This window comes from Drosophila bipectinata, chromosome 2R (genome assembly GCF_030179905.1).
Source record: "Drosophila bipectinata strain 14024-0381.07 chromosome 2R, DbipHiC1v2, whole genome shotgun sequence".
Lineage (NCBI taxonomy): Eukaryota > Metazoa > Arthropoda > Insecta > Diptera > Drosophilidae > Drosophila > Drosophila bipectinata.
In genome coordinates, this window is record NC_091737.1 from 12,710,674 (window position 1) to 12,729,895 (window position 19,222).

The window sequence follows — 19,222 nt, forward strand, 5'->3', positions numbered from 1 at the left end:
ATTTTCACAGTTGAATTTACGGTACTATGAAGTGTGTGTGTGTGTCTGTAAGGGTGTGTTTGTCTTTCTGTGTGTGTGGTGGTGTGTGTCTGTTTGGTTGTGTCTGTGTGCCGAGTAAATTTGAATTTGATTGAAAAGCGTGTGACAAGCGCGCACCGCTTCATTCCTTCTGGTTCGATCCTTTTACCTGCTGATGGGTCTCACCTGTCTCCTTTCGTCAGTTGAATGCACCTAAAGAATAAATATAAAATATATAAATTTAAATGAATATATAAACTAGTTAATAGATGACAAAATATTAAACATAGAGACACAAAAGAGGTATATTAATATCTTTACATTCTCACAGACTTTCTAGCTCTGTCTAGTCTTAAAAATCACAATAATTTACAACTTTTCTATAACTTTTCTCTCAGTGCCTGCCACCACCTACCACCCACATTTGTCGAAGTTTAGATAACGTTGCGCATCATTTGGCACCCGGGCTTCTCTGACTGCTTACTTTGCCACGATGCGGTGCGCCTTTGCTTGTCAAATGGTTTTGTATAGATTTCTCCTTCCGCTTCTGTGTGGGGTTTTTGTGACAGCTTGTTAGACGTATCCTTCGTAGTTGCTCCTGCTGCTGACAAAAAATGAAAAAAAAAAACATAGAAACGGAACAGGAATGGGTCTGAACTGAAGTATACTGAATGGGAGCATTGTGCACTGACAGCGATGAATGTAAGCGATTTATTTTATGATTTATTGCGTATACTTATTGTAAGGAATATACACACACTCGTGTGTCCAAGGATACACTATTGCAGCACTTTTCCGCCACAATTCCATGGCAAGTGCGTGCCATTGTGTAACACTTGCAAATCGTCCGGCTATGCAGGATTCCGCCCATTGACATCCTTTGCTTCCAGCTGGCAGGACGAAACATTTAAAAATTTCAATTCAATCAAGTGTCAAATTAGTGTGGATTCTTAATTTGAGAAGTCTTTGGGTATCAGGGTCCGATTTTGTGCTTTTTATTTATTTTTTTCCATCATGGTCCCGGGATCATAAATAAAACATGCGACTGCCACTCAATTAGGGAGTAAGCCCTTGTCTGGGTCCAGATTCAGGACTCAGGAACCGGAGTGCCAAGCCAGGACTTACAAATCAAAAAATGTATAAAACATGCAATTTGTTTGCCAAAAGTCATGCGTAAAGTGGTCCCTTTTCAGCCCCTTTTTTTTATTTTTACTCTTTTTTTTCGTTTTTGGTAGAGAAGAACCTCTAAAGGATGAGCACTTTGTCCTGCAAATCTGTTGCTGTTACGGTTAGTGTTAGTGTTATTGTTAACGTAGAGCTGAGTCGTCACCTAAGCCTTGGCAAACTTACCCCGAAATGAAGTGCCAAAAGTTGCTTGTCCGGACAAAACAGTGAACCCCAATCCGAAACGAAAGTTAGCCGCCTTTTTGTCTTGCTTTGACTCACTCAACCTGGGTGTGATGTTATTTCGATATGGTATCCATCACAACCTCCTTGAGTGAGCGATAGCAGGACAGAGTATCCACAAGACTAACTCGAGTTACTTGTTCAAATAAATCACAAAAAAAAAAAACTGAAATTGTAATTCAAATAATAGTATAAACAAGCAAATCGTGGCTTTTTAAATAATTTGAAAAATAAACAGAGTTTCAATGGAATTTAAGCGCCATCGCCCCAGGACGAAATACAGCAGTCTGCCAATTTAATAATGCTTAATGGCTAAAATCATTTTTGGTAATAAATTTCTAAACCCATATGCCATTTTAAGAGCGGTGATGATGGTGGTTGCCTCTGATATTTGAAACAGCTTTGCCCTGGCACTCTGAAGTACTCCTCTCCTCCTGCCACGGATGTGTGTGCTCCATTCCGTCAGTTCTTTCCCCGGGGGCCCAAAGGACGAACGTTGGCAGCAGGGCTGCATACTTGGGGCAGCTTCTTGTGGCAAATATTTACCTTTTGGGGCCTCCGGCATCCTCCATATGTGTGTTTCTCCAGCAGCGTTCTATGAGAAAATAACATTTGCAATTTTAAACACTTGAGACTTGTCAAATGTCTCCGGATAATGGCAAATATTCATTTATTGCAAACCGTACTTTTTACGTTATTACTCTTGTGGCTAAATTGCGATTATTTATTAATTAAATTTGTTATGACAACACAAGATGCAAAGTCATTTGGCTGAATGTATTCCGACTCTGACCCGATCGCCCTCCCACCGCAAAGCCCATCTGGCCGGGCTATTATTTTAAGACCAGGTTTTGTCCTGCTTTCAAGCTATTTTATTGAGATGTCTGGTCCCCCATCTCCGGCCATTCATTTCCCATGTCAGAAACCCTTTTTGGCCAAAAACTCACGCATACTCACACAGATGCCACATCGCATCACAAAGGCTTAAATTTTTAATGTTAAGCAGACGGTTAGGCATAATTATGTTTGTCGATGTACTACGACGGGGTTGTCCTGGCTGGGGGGTTATGAGAATTGCGGCCGACCCGGCAGGATTTTCGGTTAAGATTTTCGACCCCAAAACCAGGTGTGTGTGTGGGTGTGTAAGCTCCGGCGGCGCGTGTAAAAGGATATGCCAGGAAAATGTTTGTTTCTTTAGGAACTCGTCATCGCTAATCCTGATTACCTGGCTTTCATATCAGTAAAAATATTATGGTTTACATTTTGTTACTCATAATCGATATAAGAAATATCAAATATGAGGAAATTATTTCCTGTGTAAAAGTATTTTGAAGCAATATCCAAAGCCAACAAACTTGAGCCCGACACTTATGAGACATGTTCTCCAGGCACTTTGCACTTCTGTGGAAATTTCCAGCTGACAGCACTCTTCGTCCAGCTGGGCTCTGGACCACTCCCGCCTATCCCTGAGTAGAGTTATGTAATTGACTCGAAATCTCTTCTATACATTAGATATTTTATGGCCCATATAAGTATGGAGTATGGCGTATGGCGTATAGCCGCTATACAGGATAAATGTTGTTCGTCGCAAGCCGAAAACTTTTCTGCCGCGACAAGGAAAAATTGCGAAAAAGAACATTTTTCAGAGCCAGAACCCCTAGCTATCCTGCTACCCAACTCCTCTGCTTCCAAGCTTTGTGCTAAGTTCGGCATCGACGGTTTTAATTTGTGCGAAATTAAGCAAAAAATAAACTCATTTTGTTAGCTGCAGCACAAACATGGCGAAACTTTTTCGATAGCTGTCTGACAACAAAGACAACAAAAAAAAAGGGGGGAACACCAAAAAAAAAAAGAAATGGAGAAAAAAAAGAAAATGCCGCGCTCGAAAACTTTCGGCGGAAGTTGATGGCAGGAAAACTCGAGTAAAATGTGCACGAAATTGTGTCTCTCTCTCGCTGTCTATTTTTGGCGAGGAGGAAGAAAAATCTATGCGATTGAGAAGAAATTGCAAAATTCAATGCCTGCAGTACCCGTGGGTGGCTACGGCTCCATCTCCGTCTCTGGCAACTGGGCCTCTGGCGTTTTCTATTACGGCATCTTCATTCCGGCCCAGCCCAACCCGTCCACCAATTTTTAGTTTTTCTTTTTTTTTTTTTTGGGCAATGACTTAGTGCCGTCTTCCCGGAGGAGCATGCAAAGCTTCAAACTGCCGACGGTGATTTAGTTGTTAGCCTGCGGACAAACATTTCATGGCTCGATGTGCTCAATTCAATCAATTGCCAGTGACAGACGACAGCCAACAGACAGGATGCAAGTAGCAGGAGGCAGGAAGCACGAGGCAAGTGCCAGGATAACAGGTAGCTCCACCGCCTCTACTGCCATGGTGCAATTTTAATCAAAATTCGCATGTGTGTCTGCATGTGTGGATCACCTGATATATTGCGACTCCGGGTTCGCAAGCCTTCGCTTGTCACAGGCTGGCGTAATGGTGACATTGCACCAAATGAGTATTGAACATGTCCGACTCTGACGGAAAATGAAAATGGAAGTTGGCTCAAGGACTTGCCAGCGGTGAGGACATCAAAGGCTTGGAAGTTTAGTCTTTTGTTGCCGCAAACAATATGTTTGATTTTTTAATTTTGGAAGTAAAGGAATGTCAAGTCTTAGACAAGTCTTGTATAAGTTAGTATAGGCACTGATGATCTAGTAACAAGTGATAGCAATTACTGCTTCTAAGGGCCTTGCTTAGACCTAGACTGTGTATGTGCTTTAGAAACCCCGAAAAATTCCATTCAGATTTGCAAGCAAACCTGACCGCTCAGTCGGATGATTTCCTTTTGTTATTCACAGGCCATAGAGAGTGCTCCGTCCATTTGGCTAATTGTTCAGTTTGTTTTACGTGTATGGCTACAAATTGGCCAAAGCACACGTTTCCCCAGACAGGTTGGCCCACCTGGCAGGCCCCCCTCCGGCTCGTGGCTCGTGGCTCGCGGCAACAACTCCGCTTTTCAAAGCCTCGAACCCGGGTATACTAAGGGTATACACTGACTGGCCTGCCCCTTTGGAACAACAGCAGGTTTCGTGCACATTCTGGGTTCATAATAATTTAAATGCTCGGCACACAAAGTGACAGGGCAAAGACAAACAGAGGTCAAGCCCGACTCCGTCAGTGGTGCTGCTGCATGTTGTAGTTGCATGTTGCTGATGTTACTATTGCTCCAGCAACTGGAAATGGCTACGTGACCGGATACACTGCAGCGGTTTGCATTTAAATCCAAATGCAACAGCAACAAAATTAGCACAACCCAAGGGTCAGTACATAGGACACTGACAAAAATTATCAATAAAGTTTAATATTTTTAAGACAAGTCCACAAAAGTCTCTTAGGTTTAATATTTATTTCAAACTATTTAGGATTAAAAAACACACAAATGAATTAATTGTTTAAGCCGTGCTGATTTTTCTTTCTCTGTAACTGAAGCCGTCCTAACAACCAAAAGGGATTAGACTGTTTCCTGGTGCCGGGATGGGGCATGGGGCATGGGTGGCAGTGGCAACTTGAGTTAATTTACTCTGGCAAGCAACAAGCTCTGCGCAAATAGCAAACGGCAAACGGGGCTCTAGTTTCAGTTCCATTCCTTCCTACCGAATCCAGAAACGAATCCGCATACGGACAGGATCCGAACGGACTGGAAGGCCCAACGGATCAACAGTCGGGCAAACAAATGGCGTTGCAATTGAGCACGTTTTTGTCGGGTCGACAACACGGACACAGGACATTGGACGTTTACAGACTCCGATTGCGACTTCTGGCTAGTTCCTGGCCCTGGCTCATGGCCCATGGCTTCTGGGTCCTGGCTCCTAGTGGCATCCAAACCGAATCACCGTGTTGCAGGTCAAGTGGCATGCGGCAGTTGACAGTACGTGAGTGCCCCAGGATGTTTTCACAGGATGCTGTTTAGCCTTTCAATTCCGCCAAAGTGAAGCTGCATTTGAGAGATGAAAGCTGGCTTCAGGCTGCAGTTCAATGCATTAAGAGAATTATAAAGAATCGATGAAATCAAAGCCTAAATTTCGGTTTCAACAAAAGGGAAACCGGAAATTCCATTGGGCCATAAGCAATCTCAGTGGCTAAATGGCTTAGAAAAGTAATTGGAAACCGAAACAATCGGTGCCATTTATGGAAACGATCACCGGCTGCAGGTCCTTGGCCAAATGCCTCAATGCATATTGAAGTCCGACACGCAACGCCCCAGAGAAATTGGGAAAAAGGCCAAAAGGAAACAGAGTCCTGGCGCAAAACAAAAAAAAAATGGGACTTGGCAAATTGCAAGAGAGGCAGGTCCTGGGTATTGGGCTTTAGGTAAACCACAAAAAAGGATCAACTTTCTGCCCTTCTATGTATACTTTTTTTTTGGGTGCTGCGGTAGTTAAGAGCAGCAGAAGCAGCAGCAGACGGGTCCGGCATAAAAGAAACATAACTAATTTGCATAAAATGTGAAAACACGGAACACAGATAGCTCGGGCCCCCTTGCCTTGGTAAACTTTGTTGACGGAAATCGAGCAAGTGGCGAGTATATATAGAGTGTCCCAAAAAAATATACATAAGCTCCCTCCCCACCCGAAACTCTAACCGAAACCTGCGCTGCGGTTTTGACCCGAGTTGGTTCAGGTACTACGTACACTACTAGCCGGCGTGTGTTTGCCAAAACTTTTGAGGAAAATGTACAAAACACTAAACCAAGTGAAAACCACGAAAGTCCGAAGGACCGCCTCCGTCTTTAAGCCAAAGAATAGGGCGAAACTTTCGGCATGACAAAGTGAAAGTTGCGGGTGTTGCAGGGCGAAAGTTGGCCACCACTGGCCACCATATTAGCGGTTTTACAAAATATTCCCAGGCGTACGATAAGAGACAGATACAGGGCCTACATGTGGGTGACTTTTGCTTAGTTTGCTCCCGAGTTTTAGAGTCTCGGGGCTGAAGTTCAAATTATGCAAAGGGGAGAGATGCCCGGCCCGAGTCCCTTACAAAGTGGAATATCTTAGCATGCTGATGTAAGATTTTTTGTATTTTTTTTTCATTGCAGTTTGGTCAACCGCACCATGCCTGATGCCACGAAAATCCGGATGATGGTGGGCAGAGCTCTGGCCGTTTGGGAAAACAACTCGAAGCTGACTTTCCGGGAAGTGTACAACGAGCAGGCGGACATCCAGATACTCTTTGCACGGTGAGTAGGGGGCTTCCAGGGGGGTGGATCGTAAAAAAAAAGTGAGTCTTCAGTGCCATAAACATGAAATACCAGCCAAACGCACATAAAATTGCACTTAAAACCAGGCGAACGATAAATAAGCCAAGTATTAAGCCAAGGCGAAACGATGATGGCGATGATGGAATGTCACCGAGGACAGAGTCGAACAGGAGGAACAGGTCCTGTGCGTTGTCCTGAATCAAAGAGTTTATGTTGCAGCTGCTTGTTCTTAGATAAGCTGTGAATATGATTTCCTTTTAGCTACGCTCGTAATTTTTATACCGGATCGCTAAATCGCTGAAGGACTAATCCAGGATCTTATGGTTTTTTCCAGGCTCCAGCACGGCGATGGCTATAAATTCGATGGACCCGGTCAGGTGCTGGCCCACGCCTTCTATCCCGGCGAGGGCCGTGGCGGGGATGCCCATTTCGACGCCGACGAGACCTGGAATTTTGATGGCAATGCCGACGATAGCCACGGTGAGTCCCCGTTTTCATTTAGTTCACTTCATCAACTAACCATATATCCCATGGCCTCCTTGCGGAATTGTGTGCAGCCTTTGACATGAATTAATTACATTAGATTGCAATAATATTGTTACGCGTTGATGCAGTCTGGTCTGCGGCCATTTTTTTCCTCCCAGTTTGGTGATGAAAGACACTAACAGAAAATGTGGGTCCTTTAAGCTTAGGTTTTGTAGTTTAGAGAGGATTTTATAGTTCTATCTTTGGGCTAAATTTGAGATATCATTATCTACCCACAATGTAAAACATATCCTCTTATCCTAGACCATTTGTTAATAAGTTTTTCTATCAATTCTGTTCGTATTTCTGCAAGTGCAGACCAAAACCACATGCGAGCAAAATCAATAAGGGCTGCAAACGTTGCGGTGGGCCATGAGGCAGGAAGGAAGCCCCAACCATGAACCGTGGCGAGCGGGTATAGGGACCATGACTGGCGACGCGTCTCCTCTAGCATGTAGCCTGCAGCCTGCAGCTCGGATCCTGCCTGCCTCCTGCCTCATGCCTCTTGCCTCTTGCGTTTTGTAATTTAGCACAATAAATCGTCAGCGAACCCCGCAAACTCCGCAAACATGGCCACAATGGCGATGTGCTTCGGCATTTTTAATGGTTTTTAATGCCAATAAAAAATTGTCAGCATGACGCGTGACGTTGGCAGCCATTTTAAAATGTTGCAAGCGTCGCCATTTTTATGCCACTTACAAAGTCGTCAAGGCGACTTGGTAGCACCACAAGCCCCTTTTCCCAAAACCCCAACCCGCCAAAACCCGACAGCCGTATCCTTGTCTTGGCCATTAAACAGTCAGCGTATTTATGTTGCATTCCATGTCTTTTCGTGTTGCAGGAACCAATTTTCTGAACGTGGCGCTGCACGAACTGGGTCACTCGCTGGGACTGGGCCACTCCTCGGACCAGAATGCGGTCATGTTCCCCTGGTACCAGAACAACGAGGTGGACGGCAAGCTGCCCGATGACGATCGCAATGGTATCCAGGAGCTGTACGGCTCCAAGGAGAAGGTATGGGGTCCCTACCGACCGAATGCTACTCCGAGAACCACAACAACCACCACCACGACCACGATGCGACCGCTGAGATATTATCCCCAGACACCACGTTATCCTCCCTACAATCCCAGCCGGGAAGCGGATAGGGAGTATGAGCGGAGACTGCAGCGGGAGCAGGAACGTCGTCTCCAGTGGGAGAGGTCAGAGCGTGAGAGGGTGGAGCGTGAGAGGTCAGAACGTGAAAGGGTGGAGCGTGAGAGGGTGGAACGTGAGAGGTCAGAACGTGAGAGGGTGGAGCGTGAGAGGTCGGATCGTGAAAGGTTGGATCGTGAGAAATGGGAAAGGGAAAGGAACCGAAACAGATATGCCACCACAACCACTGTAAGGCCAACCACTTCCACCACCACAACCACGCGGAGACCCATCCGGACACATACGACTACCAGCAATCGGAACGGCCATCACCACAAGCCACGGAAACACAAGCTGGACAGCTGCAAGATCAGCTACGACGCCATCTCCTTGATTCGCGGCGAACTCTTCATTTTCCGAAAAAATGTAAGTGGTTGTCTTTCTTCCAGTTCTAAGGATTAACATTTTAACCCAAAACCGCTTCTCTTCTCCAGTATGTTTGGCGCATTGGACAAAAGGGTCTATATAACATGTATCCCGTGGAAACTAGACGACACTGGTCTGCCTTGCCGCAGAACTTGACCCGGGTGGATGCGGTCTACGAGAATAAACGGGGTCAGATCGTGTTCTTTATAGGTAAGTCGATCCTTAAGGATATATACAATTGTATCTTACATCCATTCACTTATTCAGGTCGTGAGTACTTTGTGTTCAACTCGGTGAACTTGGCTCCCGGCTACCCGAAGCCACTGACCAGTCTGGGCCTACCGCCCACCCTCTCCCACATTGACGCCTCCTTCGTGTGGGGACACAATAATCGCACCTATCTGACAAGCGGCACTCTGTACTGGCGATTGGACGATGCCACCAACCAGGTGGAGCTCGACTATCCGAGGGATATGAGCATCTGGTCGGGCGTGGGCTACAATATCGATGCCGCCTTCCAGTACACCGACGGAAAGACGTACTTCTTCAAGAATCTGGGCTACTGGCAGTTCAACGACGACCGCATGCGGGTGGCCCATGCCAAGGCGCTGCCGTCCTCGCACAAGTGGATGCAGTGCGTCCGGAGCGCCAACGAGGTGGACGAGGAGCACTGGACGGCCCCGTTGGTTTCCGCTGAGAGCGAGGACGAAAACGAGGATGGAACGGGGAGAAGCGGCACTCAGAACCTGCCGATCAGTCTCCTCCTGCTCCTGACTAGCCTGTTATTCGCCACAATACTGAGCAGTTAAGATTCGTAGAAAGGGTCTAGGTTAAGAAACCCATAAAATACCATTTTGCATAATTACGAAAAAAAATAATAAGGATAAGCGCGGGAGTTGTAGGAAACGTTTTTGGTTTTATTGTTACAGATTCCTATTTCGAATTCGATTCTCAAAAGCTCAAAACTTAATTAGAAATAGAGGAGACACTCTGTAGCATCAGTGAGCCGAACAGATCTGATAGGAACTACATATAAAGTTATTATTTAAAAGCAGAGCGCAACTGTGTGACAGTCTGGCGCATTATTGCCCCCAAAGACGACACCGAACGGCCTTTCACTAGAATTAAGTACGAAATAAATCAGCAGCCTAGTGAGGGTCGGATATAGATGCAGGATATCCTTCATATGGTGTCTAGGACCTGCCACTTGGCTGATTTATTCATGGACACTTGCCAATTGTGCACACTGGCGCCATCTATTCGACAAATAGCAGGGCTGTTTAACCAGATCTAAGCAGATAAACAATACGACTAAGATATACTCTATACATATACTATCCTAATAATAAGTGACTAGCATTAAGGATGCGAGAACAGTGTGCAAGCAGCATCTATGTAGTACAGGACGAGTCGAAATTCCAAGTTGAAAATCGATACCACAACTGCCTTATAAATAAGTATAGTATTGCTTTTTTGATGGGGATAGATCCAGGGTCTAGCTGAGAGCCGTCCCCTGGTCTGATCCTCTGACCTTGTTTTGACTAAACTTTCTAATTTAATTTTATATGTGTAAATGTGATATTATCATAAATTCAGTGCGATTGTAAACGAGAGAAACCCGTGACAAAAAAGAGGACAAACAAAACAAAGAAGTTGCATTTTTGGTCATACTTTAGTTTAATTTTATATTATCTTAAAAAAATGATACTTCAGCTGTAAACCAACTTTTTTATATACAATATATCGAGACGAATCAATAAAAAGAATATGTTTCAATTCAGAACTGGCAATTTTGAGTTTAAATAATTGGGAAAAATAAAACAAAAACTATAACAAATTGGCAAGTATACAATAATGACAAACACCCCATAATTGCTTTACGTTTAAAGTCTATATAGGTGTGTTTACCTCACAAAAAAACCTCTATGAAAATATAGATAAACTCCCACTCAATTATGACGGCCCCGACTTACATAAATTCGACACTTCCATCATGATAAAGCTAAAAATACGAATTCGAAATCGAAACGTGTACGTTGGTATTGTTTCAATGAGCCAGCTAAAATGGTATAACAGAAATAAACAAATGTATCATGTTCGGCGATAATATCGTTATCAAAATATATAGACAAGCCCGACGGAGATCTCAAAGGGTAAGTGCACTGATAAAAACGCCGGCTGACTGGGTGAAAGTACTGAGTACTTTTCAGAGTATAGTATATATTGGGTATGTCCATTCGAAATGACAACTTCCTGTCGGCTCATCTTTCGGACAAAGCCATTATCTAAAGCCCCCAAGCCCCCGGCAATTCCTTGTTGATCGTAATGGTATTGTAATGAGATTACAGAACCGTAAATGGCCTCCGTGGACACTATCTTATCATGTAGCATTTAGCTGCCGTTTGACACAAGGTGTTAATATGTATACATTTATACATATTATTTTTTATATTTTCTCTAATAGTCACCAGCTGCTCCAGTAATAGGTACACTGTGAAATATCTCACTGGGTCGCTCATGTCCCGCAACCCTACCTGTTATATAGGGGTCTGTCATTACCTTATGCGTCACCGTCTGCCGTGACGTTCACATCCACACCGTTCTCCGGTGCCCCAAGTTCTACGATCCGATTCTACAATTCCAGTCCAGACCAGACCCAAAATCGGCGTTTCCACTCCGAGGCGGTGACAGTCGCGCGCCCACAGTCAGAGTCGGCGGTTGATCATACACTCGAATTTCGATTCGCGAGGAGGAGGCGTACCCGAATACATAGCACATACTATATATATAATATAAAAACTTATATGCATATCTGGTCTGTATACATCTGTATAATATTAAATTAAAAACAATTGTGAGTAGAGGTCGCAAAAGTAAACCCAGCTAGACCGCCAACCCGGCGACAAGCCGAAGGCAAACCGAAATATCTTAGGTGTGGGTGTACTTGAGTGAGCCGGTGGTGATCCCTCCTGATAAGCGATATCTTCGGGACAGTGTGTTCTTGATGCCCGATATTTTGTGAGCTTCCAAGCTAATAAACATAAAATTTTATAAGCCTGTGACTAACATGCCAGCTAATCTTAGTGAAACCCCTGTACAAATCGGTATTTTCATTCAGCTTAGAATTTGTTTCATCATGACTGATAAAAAAGAGACTTTATGACGGGTATTCTACCAAAATCTTCATACACTTTTGAGTGCAAACAGTTAATCTAATCAAAAAAGTTTGACAAGAAGTCATTAACTATATATTATAGAAGAGTTTTAATTTTTTTATAAAAGATGAATGGACAAATAACTAGAGCAAGATATTTTTGCAGCTTTTATGACTTTTTACTGTGAGTGACAGTCGTTTAAGCTTATTTTGCATTTGAATGAAAATGCACAATAAATTTATCAATCAAAAGCTTGTTAGATTTCACAAAAAAAATGCATAATAGGAGATGATTTCAAAGGAATTAGTAAGATAATAAAGCTCTTAATAATATGTTCCGTTTTTATGATTGTGACTAACCGGGAATCCAATTCGGATTTGAATCTTAAGAGCTCCCTGTTTTAATCTAATCAAAAATACTACCAAAATGTTTAAAAGACTTGGTCGAAATTAGCAGCATAACCATATGGTGAGGGTACTATCTTATCGAACCACCAGAGACACCAGTTACTGTCATAACTAGGCGGAAACGGGGGCCGAAAGCCACCGCGGTTGACTAATCGCACCTGGAAAAATTTCAATAAATCAAACCTATGCTTTGCATCGTACAGGTGTTGATAAGGATAAGGGGAACAGACCATTACCATGTCGGACGCCAACACCATACGTCGCCTGAGTCCTGAACTGGCCAAAAAGGCACAGGACGAGCTGGGCGAGGTGCCGGAGAGGATCGATGAGGATATCGACACGTTGCGCACTTGGATCTCGAAGCAGCCACATCTTAAGGCTCGCCAGGATGCCCAGTTCCTGGTGGCCTTCCTGCGGGGCTGTAAATACAGTCTGGAGAAGACGAAACTAAAGCTGGACAATTTCTATGCCATGAGAGGAGCAGTGCCAGAGCTGTACAAGAATCGTTTTGTGGGTGAAAAGCAGTTGGCTATTCTGGACACAGGGTGAGGCTTTATTAAAATGTGTTTTCTTAAATATATATCACTAATGTACTACTACTTCCACCCTAGTTGCTTGCTGAGACTGCCAAAGCCTTTGAAAACAGACGGTCCTCGTATCCACATCTCCCGCTACGGCCAATATGATTCCAAAAAGTATACCATTGCCGAGGTTGTTCAGATCAGCACCATGTTGGGTGAGATTCAGATACGGGAGGACGACAATGCCATGGTGTCCGGCTTCGTGGAGATCATTGACATGAAGGGCGTTGGCGTAGGTCATATACTCCAATTCGACGTGGTGCTGATCAAGAAACTGGCTGTCCTGGGAGACAAGGCTTTGCCCTACAGGCCCAAAGGATTCCACTTCGTGAATGCCCCCGCCAGTGCCGAGAAGATTATGTCCATTGCCAAGAGTTTGATGAGCGACAAGATTAAGAAGAGGGTAAGTTATACTTTAAATTTTAAACCACAATATTAACTAAAGTTTATATCCCAATATATAGTTCCACATTCACTCTAATCTGGAAAGTCTATATGAATATGTGCCCAAGGATTGCCTGCCCGCCGAGTATGGTGGCAGCAATGGAACCATCCAGGATGTGGTCAACACGTGGAAGACGAAACTCACATCCTACAAGCCTTTCTTCGAGGAGGAAGTGTCCTATGGTACCAATGAAAAGCTAAGACGAGGACAACCGGTTAATGCTGAGTCTCTATTCGGAATCGAAGGCTCCTTCCGAAAACTCGAAATCGACTAGTTAGTTTTTAGTTTTTTAGTCAATTTTTTAATATTTCTCGTTGCAAAAAATGAACACAAACTGGTACTAAAAACTAAATTAATCATTGACTAACTTAAATATTGGAGGTTTGCTTAGATTTCTTTTCAACAAAAACCAACGACTCGTCATGATAGGGATTGGCGGCTTCTCTAACATTTTTCAGCCACTTGGCCACCTTTGGAAAGTTGTTCTCATCCAAATTGTACTGACAAAGTTCTGGAAAAGTAAAGAAAATTAAACAATTACTTTTAAAATCTAGATTTTTTGGCAACTCACTTAATTGGTTTATTTCCGAGGCCCCAAAGAGATCCGCTACAGTGAGATGTTGTCCTACAAGAAAGTCTTTTTCCAGCCAAAGTGTCTCTAGGAGTTTCAGGTTGTCTTCCACACCCTTGATTAGCTTTTGAATCTTTTCAGGTTTCGGTTTGGGAGCTATACCATTCATGGGGAATAACCAGGCATCGCGGAAATAGAGGGAACAGCCCAAACGAACATTGAGGTGCTGCCACTCCAAGTACTCATCCACTCGGGCCCGTTCTTCTATGGATTTTGGGTAGAGCGTCTCACAAAACTGACCTTTATCCGCCAGATAGCTTCACCACAGAAACACTTCTTCAATTTATACATTTTCGATGAAAATGAATCGAATATGCTCACCGTATAATGGCAATGGTTTCCGCCAAATGGAAATCACCATCCACTATGGCCGGCACCTTCTGAAACCGATTGATGTTCTTGTATTCTTCAGTCAATTGCTCGCCTGGAAAGCAGAACCTCAATTATTTTTAATTAAATTTATGGTTTATTTATTACGTTTTCGGAGGGCAACGGGGCAATCTTCGAACGGAGTCTTGCTCAGTTTCAATCCAATCCATAGAGCACGACTTGGCTGCGACAGAAGATCATAATAGAACTTAATTGCCTTTGACATTCCGACCGATCTTTAGAAATAAACAAATAAATCTCCAAAAAAGCTTTTTAAAATGCAAGAGAAAGTTTTCTGATCGTCGTTTTCCAAAACTACTAAATAATACAATATAGTGGTCTCTTTCTTGGCGCGATAATTTGAAACACATAGAAAGTTTTATTGCACAGTCTTTGAAAAAAATCCGTATAAACATTTTAAAACAGCCATTACAATATATAAACTAAAACTTTAATTTTATAATTTAGCTAGAGTGTTCTGCTTGGCCTTGTGATTTATAAAAGCCAGGGATTCATCATGGTAGGGATTGGTTGCCTGACGAACACGTTCCAGCCACTTGAAAACTTTTGGAAACACTTTCTCATCGACGTTGTAGTGGCAAATCTCTGGAATATACATAAATTAGTTCAATTAGTTTTAATATATTTTAAAAAGCATGGAGGCATGGATCCACTTCAAAATGTGAATAAATGCATGGAGGCATTTAACCCACAGAGAATATCAGGCCATATCTTAGTTAATAATCATCAGATTCTTAAGCGGAATACCTTAAACGATTTTTAGATCGATTTTCCACAAATCTGCATCAAAACCTGGGAACCTAATTTTTTTGAGATATTTTATGAAATTTTCTGAGAGATCCCCTTCAAAATGTGGAAAAATGCATGGAGGCCCCATTTGACCCACAGAGAAGACCATATCTTTGCCAATAATCATCCGATTCTTAAGCGGAATACCTTAAACGATTTGTAGATCGATTTTCCACAAATCTGCATCAAAATCTGAGAATACATTTTTTTTTAGATTTTTTATGAAATTTTCTGAGGGATCCCCTTCAAAATGTGGAAAAATGCATGGAGGCCCCATTTGACCCACAGAGAAGACCATATCTGTGCCAATAATCATCCGATTCTTAAGCGGAATACCTTAAACGATTTGTAGATCGATTCTCCACAAATCTGCATCAAAACCTGGGAACCTAATTTTTTTGAGATATTTTATGAAATTTTCTGAGAGATTCATTTTCCCCTTCAAAATGTGGAAAAATGCATGGAGGCCCCATTTGACCCACAGAGAAGACCATATCTTTGCCAATAATCATCCGATTCTTAAGCGGCATACCTTAAACGATTTTAAGATCGATTTTCCACAAATCTGCATCAAAATCTGAGAACCTAATTTTTTTGAGATATTTTATGAAATTTTCTGAGGGATCCCCTTCAAAATGTGGAAAAATGCATGGAGGCCCCATTTGACCCACAGAGAAGACCATATCTTTGCCAATAATCATCCGATTCTTAAGCGGAATACCTTAAACGATTTGTAGATCAATTCTCCACAAATCTGCATCAAAACCTGGGAACCTATTTTTTTTGAGATATTTTATGAAATTTTCGGAGGGATCCCCTTCAAAATGTGGAAAAATGCATGGAGGCCCCATTTGACCCACAGAGAAGACCATATCTTTGCCAATAATCGTCCGATTCTTAAGCGGTATACCTTAAACGATTTGTAGATCGATTTTCCACAAATCTGCATCAAAATCTGAGAATACATTTTTTTTGAGATATTTTATGAAATTTTCTGAGGGATCCCCTTCAAAATGTGTAAAAATGCATGGAGGCCCCATTTGACCCAAAGAGAAGACCATATCTTTGCCAATAATCATCCGATTCTTAAGCGGTATACCTTAAACGATTTGTAGATCAATTCTCCACAAATCTGCATCAAAACCTGGGAACCTAATTTTTTTGAGATATTTTATGAAATTTTCTGAGGGATCCCCTTCAAAATGTGTAAAAATGCATGGAGGCCCCATTTGACCCAAAGAGAAGACCATATCTTTGCCAATAATCATCCGATTCTTAAGCGGAATACCTTAAACGATTTGTAGATCAATTCTCCACAAATCTGCATCAAAACCTGGGAACCTAATTTTTTTGAGATATTTTATGAAATTTTCTGAGGGATCCCCTTCAAAATGTGGAAAAATGCATGGAGGCCCCATTTGACCCACAGAGAAGACCATATCTTTGCCAATAATCGTCCGATTCTTAAGCGGAATACCTCAAACGATTTGTGGATCGATTCTCTAAAAATCTGCATCAAAATCTGAGAACATCATTTTTTTGAGATATTTTATGAAATTTTCTGAGGGATCCCCTTCAAAATGTGGAAAAATGCATGGAGGCCCCATTTGACCCACAGAGAAGACCATATCTGTGCCAATAATCATCCGATTCTTAAGCGGTATACCTTAAACGATTTGTAGATCAATTCTCCACAAATCTGCATCAAAACCTGGAAACCTAATTTTTTTTAGATTTTTTATGAAATTTTCTGAAGGATTCCCTTCAAAATGTGGAAAAATGCATGGAAGCACAATATGGACCCCGCCGATGGCTATAACTTTGCCATTAATCATCAGATTTTTTAGCGGAATACCTTAAAAGATTTGTACAACGATTCTCCATAAAACTTAGTTAATATACAATCATATAAAACCATAACTTTTTTTATATTTATAACGTTGAAAGGCTTACTCAGTTGATTTATTTCGGAGGCACAAAGAAGATCCGCCACGGTCAGTGTACTGCCCACGAGGAAGTCGTCACTAAGCCAGAAAATTTCCAAGAGGACCAGATTCTCCTCCACAGTTCTAATCAGCTCCTGAATTTTCTCTGATGTCGGTTTGGGCGCCAGACCATTGATGGGTAATAGCCAAGCATCCCGGAAGAACATTGAGCAAGCGAGTCGAATGTTGAGATGTTGCCACTCGAGGAATTCATCCACTCGAGCACGGGCCTCTATGGATTTCGGGTAAAGCTGTTCGCTAAAGTGACCTTTGTCGGCGAGATAACTTTATGGGGGAATATGGAATTGAGTTTAAATTCCAAGAGATTGGAGGAAAAATACTTACCGAATAATGGCAATTGTTTCAGCCAAGTGAAAGTCCCCATCCACTATGGCAGGCACCTTTTGGAAACGATTGATCTTCTTGTACTCTTCGGTCAACTGTTCGACTAAAAGAATTCCTTATGTAGACAGGAGAATCATGAATTCTTTGCACAGGACTCTTACATTTACGAAGGGCAATGGGGCAGAATTCGATTGGTTTTGGACTGAACTTCAAGGCTAGCCACAGTCCTCGGGAAGGAGGTGACAACAAATCGAAGTAAAACCTAATTGGAGAGGACATAATGCTCAAGAATTGGCACCCGCTGTGTATGTTGATAAACTGAACACTAAATAAGCTTTCCAGCTGATCAAAAAGAGATGAACATTTCAAACGGCAACTTACAGCACTGGCTATGAGCTTTAATTATAGAGTTGTCCCGCTCCAAAGGAGAATTTTCAATTTAGGAAATCCGGTTCTATAGCTTAAAACTAAACCCATTAAAAACAAAGAGTTATGTTCAAATTGATATGCCAAAGTATAATTGAAAACAAAATAATCGAGACAAGGCACAAACAGGTTGCAGTGATGTCTTACAAGCTTAATAAATGCAAACATAATCAGACAATTTTTTATACAATTTTAAAACAAACAAATTACAGTTTCGCGCTGGCTTTTTGTTTGGAGGTTTTGTAGAGGAAGGCATGAGCCTCATCGTGGTAAGGATTTGTGGCATCCCGGACGCGTTCAAGCCATTTGGCCACCTTGGGAAACTTCTTCTCGCTCACATTATATTGGCACAGCTCTGGAAAAAGTATAGAGTTCAGATGTGAATTTCTTAAAAATAAAAAATCTTTTCCTTACTCATTTGATTGATTTCGGAAGCTCCAAAGATATCTGCTACGGTGAGTTTATCGCCAATTAGGAAGTCTTTCTCCAGCCAGATTCGCTCTACGAGTCCCAAATTAGCTTCCACGTCCTTGATTAGCTTTTGAACCGTCTCAGGTTTTGGTGGTGGAGCCAATCCCTTAGCAGGTAAGAGCCAGACACTGCGGAAGAACAAGGCACACACCAGCCGGACATTGAGATGCTGCCACTCCAGAAACTCATCCACACGGGCGCGACCTTCCACTGATTTCGGGTATAGTGCCTCGCTGAAGAGACCTTTGTCCGAGAGATATCTACAGTGTAATGGTTAAAAAACGGGTCTTTAAACATAAAAATAGAAGTAGGCTTACCGAACAATGGAGACACTCTCGCCAAGCTGGAAGTTACCATCCACAATGGCTGGGACCTTTTGGAAGCGATTTATTTTCTTGTACTCGTCAGTAAGTTGCTCCTCTGGTAGAAAAATGAATCAAAATTTGGATAGATTACTTTAGCCGGCAAATGAGATCCTCAAACTTACGCTTTCTAAGGGCCACGGGACAATCCTCGAAAGGGGTCTTGCTCAATTTCATTCCAATCCACAGCGCACGGGATGGCTGCGATAGAAAATCGTAGTAGTACTTAATGCTCTTGGCCATCTTAGATATTCCTAAATTCAACTTATGAAATAGTAAACACAAATATGTAGTTCGATCAGATGGTTTCTATGTTTAAAAGGTTCAAGGTTCAATTCTGACGTTTTCCAACACTGGTCCCTAAAATCACCAATTGTTTCCTGGTTTGTGTCTTTGCTAAAAGGCGGGGAATAATACTATTTTGAAACAGCTATGTTATTAGATAAAATAATAAAAGAAATAATAATCACTTTCCC

At 42.4% G+C, this 19,222-nt stretch overlaps 5 protein-coding genes across 8 annotated transcripts in view; 2 read left to right on the forward strand and 3 right to left on the reverse strand.

The window, feature by feature from the left end:
- The window catches only part of Mmp2 (Matrix metalloproteinase 2), a 70,462-nt gene extending 59,913 nt beyond the window's left edge, over nucleotides 1–10,549 (forward strand). For both annotated transcript variants that reach the window (XM_017250606.3, XM_017250607.3), the window contains 5 exons: nucleotides 6,513–6,653; nucleotides 7,009–7,154; nucleotides 8,041–8,759; nucleotides 8,828–8,969; nucleotides 9,027–10,549. In XM_017250606.3, the coding sequence (XP_017106095.2) occupies nucleotides 6,513–6,653; nucleotides 7,009–7,154; nucleotides 8,041–8,759; nucleotides 8,828–8,969; nucleotides 9,027–9,568 (1,690 nt within the window). In that variant the 3' untranslated portion in view covers nucleotides 9,569–10,549. The remainder of the gene's footprint in view (nucleotides 1–6,512; nucleotides 6,654–7,008; nucleotides 7,155–8,040; nucleotides 8,760–8,827; nucleotides 8,970–9,026) is intronic.
- Nucleotides 10,550–11,440: 891 nt separating this feature from the next.
- LOC108131456 (retinol-binding protein pinta) lies at nucleotides 11,441–13,720 on the forward strand. Of its 3 annotated transcripts, none has more exons than XM_070278669.1 (4): nucleotides 11,441–11,574; nucleotides 12,525–12,866; nucleotides 12,933–13,305; nucleotides 13,367–13,720. In XM_070278669.1, the coding sequence occupies exons 2-4, from the start codon at nucleotides 12,559–12,561 to the stop codon at nucleotides 13,619–13,621; spliced, it is 936 nt and encodes a 311-aa protein (XP_070134770.1). In that variant the 5' UTR covers nucleotides 11,441–11,574; nucleotides 12,525–12,558; the 3' UTR covers nucleotides 13,622–13,720. The 3 variants fall into 3 exon arrangements, with proteins under 3 accessions (XP_070134770.1, XP_017105824.2, XP_070134771.1); XM_017250335.3 differs by having other exon boundaries at nucleotides 11,443–11,613; XM_070278670.1 differs by lacking the exon at nucleotides 11,441–11,574 and adding an exon at nucleotides 11,642–11,777.
- Nucleotides 13,716–14,607, reverse strand: LOC108131457 (glutathione S-transferase theta-1-like). The gene is made up of 4 exons (XM_017250336.3): nucleotides 14,456–14,607; nucleotides 14,300–14,402; nucleotides 13,919–14,235; nucleotides 13,716–13,858 (listed from the first exon to the last, which is right to left on the reverse strand). The coding sequence occupies exons 1-4, from the start codon at nucleotides 14,571–14,573 to the stop codon at nucleotides 13,716–13,718; spliced, it is 681 nt and encodes a 226-aa protein (XP_017105825.2). The 5' UTR covers nucleotides 14,574–14,607.
- Nucleotides 14,608–14,710: 103 nt separating this feature from the next.
- Nucleotides 14,711–17,819, reverse strand: LOC108131499 (glutathione S-transferase theta-1). Its single transcript, XM_017250398.3, has 4 exons — nucleotides 17,649–17,819; nucleotides 17,488–17,590; nucleotides 17,111–17,427; nucleotides 14,711–14,953 (listed from the first exon to the last, which is right to left on the reverse strand). Exons 1-4 carry the CDS (start codon nucleotides 17,764–17,766, stop codon nucleotides 14,805–14,807), a joined length of 687 nt encoding a protein of 228 aa, XP_017105887.2. The 5' UTR covers nucleotides 17,767–17,819; the 3' UTR covers nucleotides 14,711–14,804.
- Nucleotides 17,820–17,977: 158 nt separating this feature from the next.
- GstT1 (Glutathione S transferase T1) lies at nucleotides 17,978–19,072 on the reverse strand. The gene is made up of 4 exons (XM_017250517.3): nucleotides 18,872–19,072; nucleotides 18,702–18,804; nucleotides 18,328–18,644; nucleotides 17,978–18,268 (listed from the first exon to the last, which is right to left on the reverse strand). The coding sequence occupies exons 1-4, from the start codon at nucleotides 18,987–18,989 to the stop codon at nucleotides 18,120–18,122; spliced, it is 687 nt and encodes a 228-aa protein (XP_017106006.1). The 5' UTR covers nucleotides 18,990–19,072; the 3' UTR covers nucleotides 17,978–18,119.
- Between the last annotated feature and the right edge of the window lie 150 nt (nucleotides 19,073–19,222).

Bases quoted from the DNA above. Each gene is read 5' to 3' on its own strand.
- LOC108131456 (XM_070278669.1), top strand. From the start codon at position 12,559: ATGTCGGACGCCAACACCATACGTCGCCTGAGTCCTGAACTGGCCAAA. The intron at 12,867-12,932 runs GTGAGGCTTTAT...CTTCCACCCTAG, and splicing joins TTGGCTATTCTGGACACAGG to TTGCTTGCTGAGACTGCCAA. The intron at 13,306-13,366 runs GTAAGTTATACT...CCCAATATATAG, and splicing joins GCGACAAGATTAAGAAGAGG to TTCCACATTCACTCTAATCT.
- LOC108131457 (XM_017250336.3), bottom strand. From the start codon at position 14,573: ATGTCAAAGGCAATTAAGTTCTATTATGATCTTCTGTCGCAGCCAAGT. The intron at 14,403-14,455 runs GTAATAAATAAA...TCTGCTTTCCAG, and splicing joins CCCCGTTGCCCTCCGAAAAC to GCGAGCAATTGACTGAAGAA. The intron at 14,236-14,299 runs GTGAGCATATTC...TCTGTGGTGAAG, and splicing joins GAAACCATTGCCATTATACG to CTATCTGGCGGATAAAGGTC.
- LOC108131499 (XM_017250398.3), bottom strand. From the start codon at position 17,766: ATGTCCTCTCCAATTAGGTTTTACTTCGATTTGTTGTCACCTCCTTCC. The intron at 17,591-17,648 runs GTAAGAGTCCTG...GAATTCTTTTAG, and splicing joins CCCCATTGCCCTTCGTAAAT to TCGAACAGTTGACCGAAGAG. The intron at 17,428-17,487 runs GTAAGTATTTTT...TCCCCCATAAAG, and splicing joins GAAACAATTGCCATTATTCG to TTATCTCGCCGACAAAGGTC.
- GstT1 (XM_017250517.3), bottom strand. From the start codon at position 18,989: ATGGCCAAGAGCATTAAGTACTACTACGATTTTCTATCGCAGCCATCC. The intron at 18,805-18,871 runs GTAAGTTTGAGG...TTTTTCTACCAG, and splicing joins TCCCGTGGCCCTTAGAAAGC to AGGAGCAACTTACTGACGAG. The intron at 18,645-18,701 runs GTAAGCCTACTT...ATTACACTGTAG, and splicing joins GAGAGTGTCTCCATTGTTCG to ATATCTCTCGGACAAAGGTC.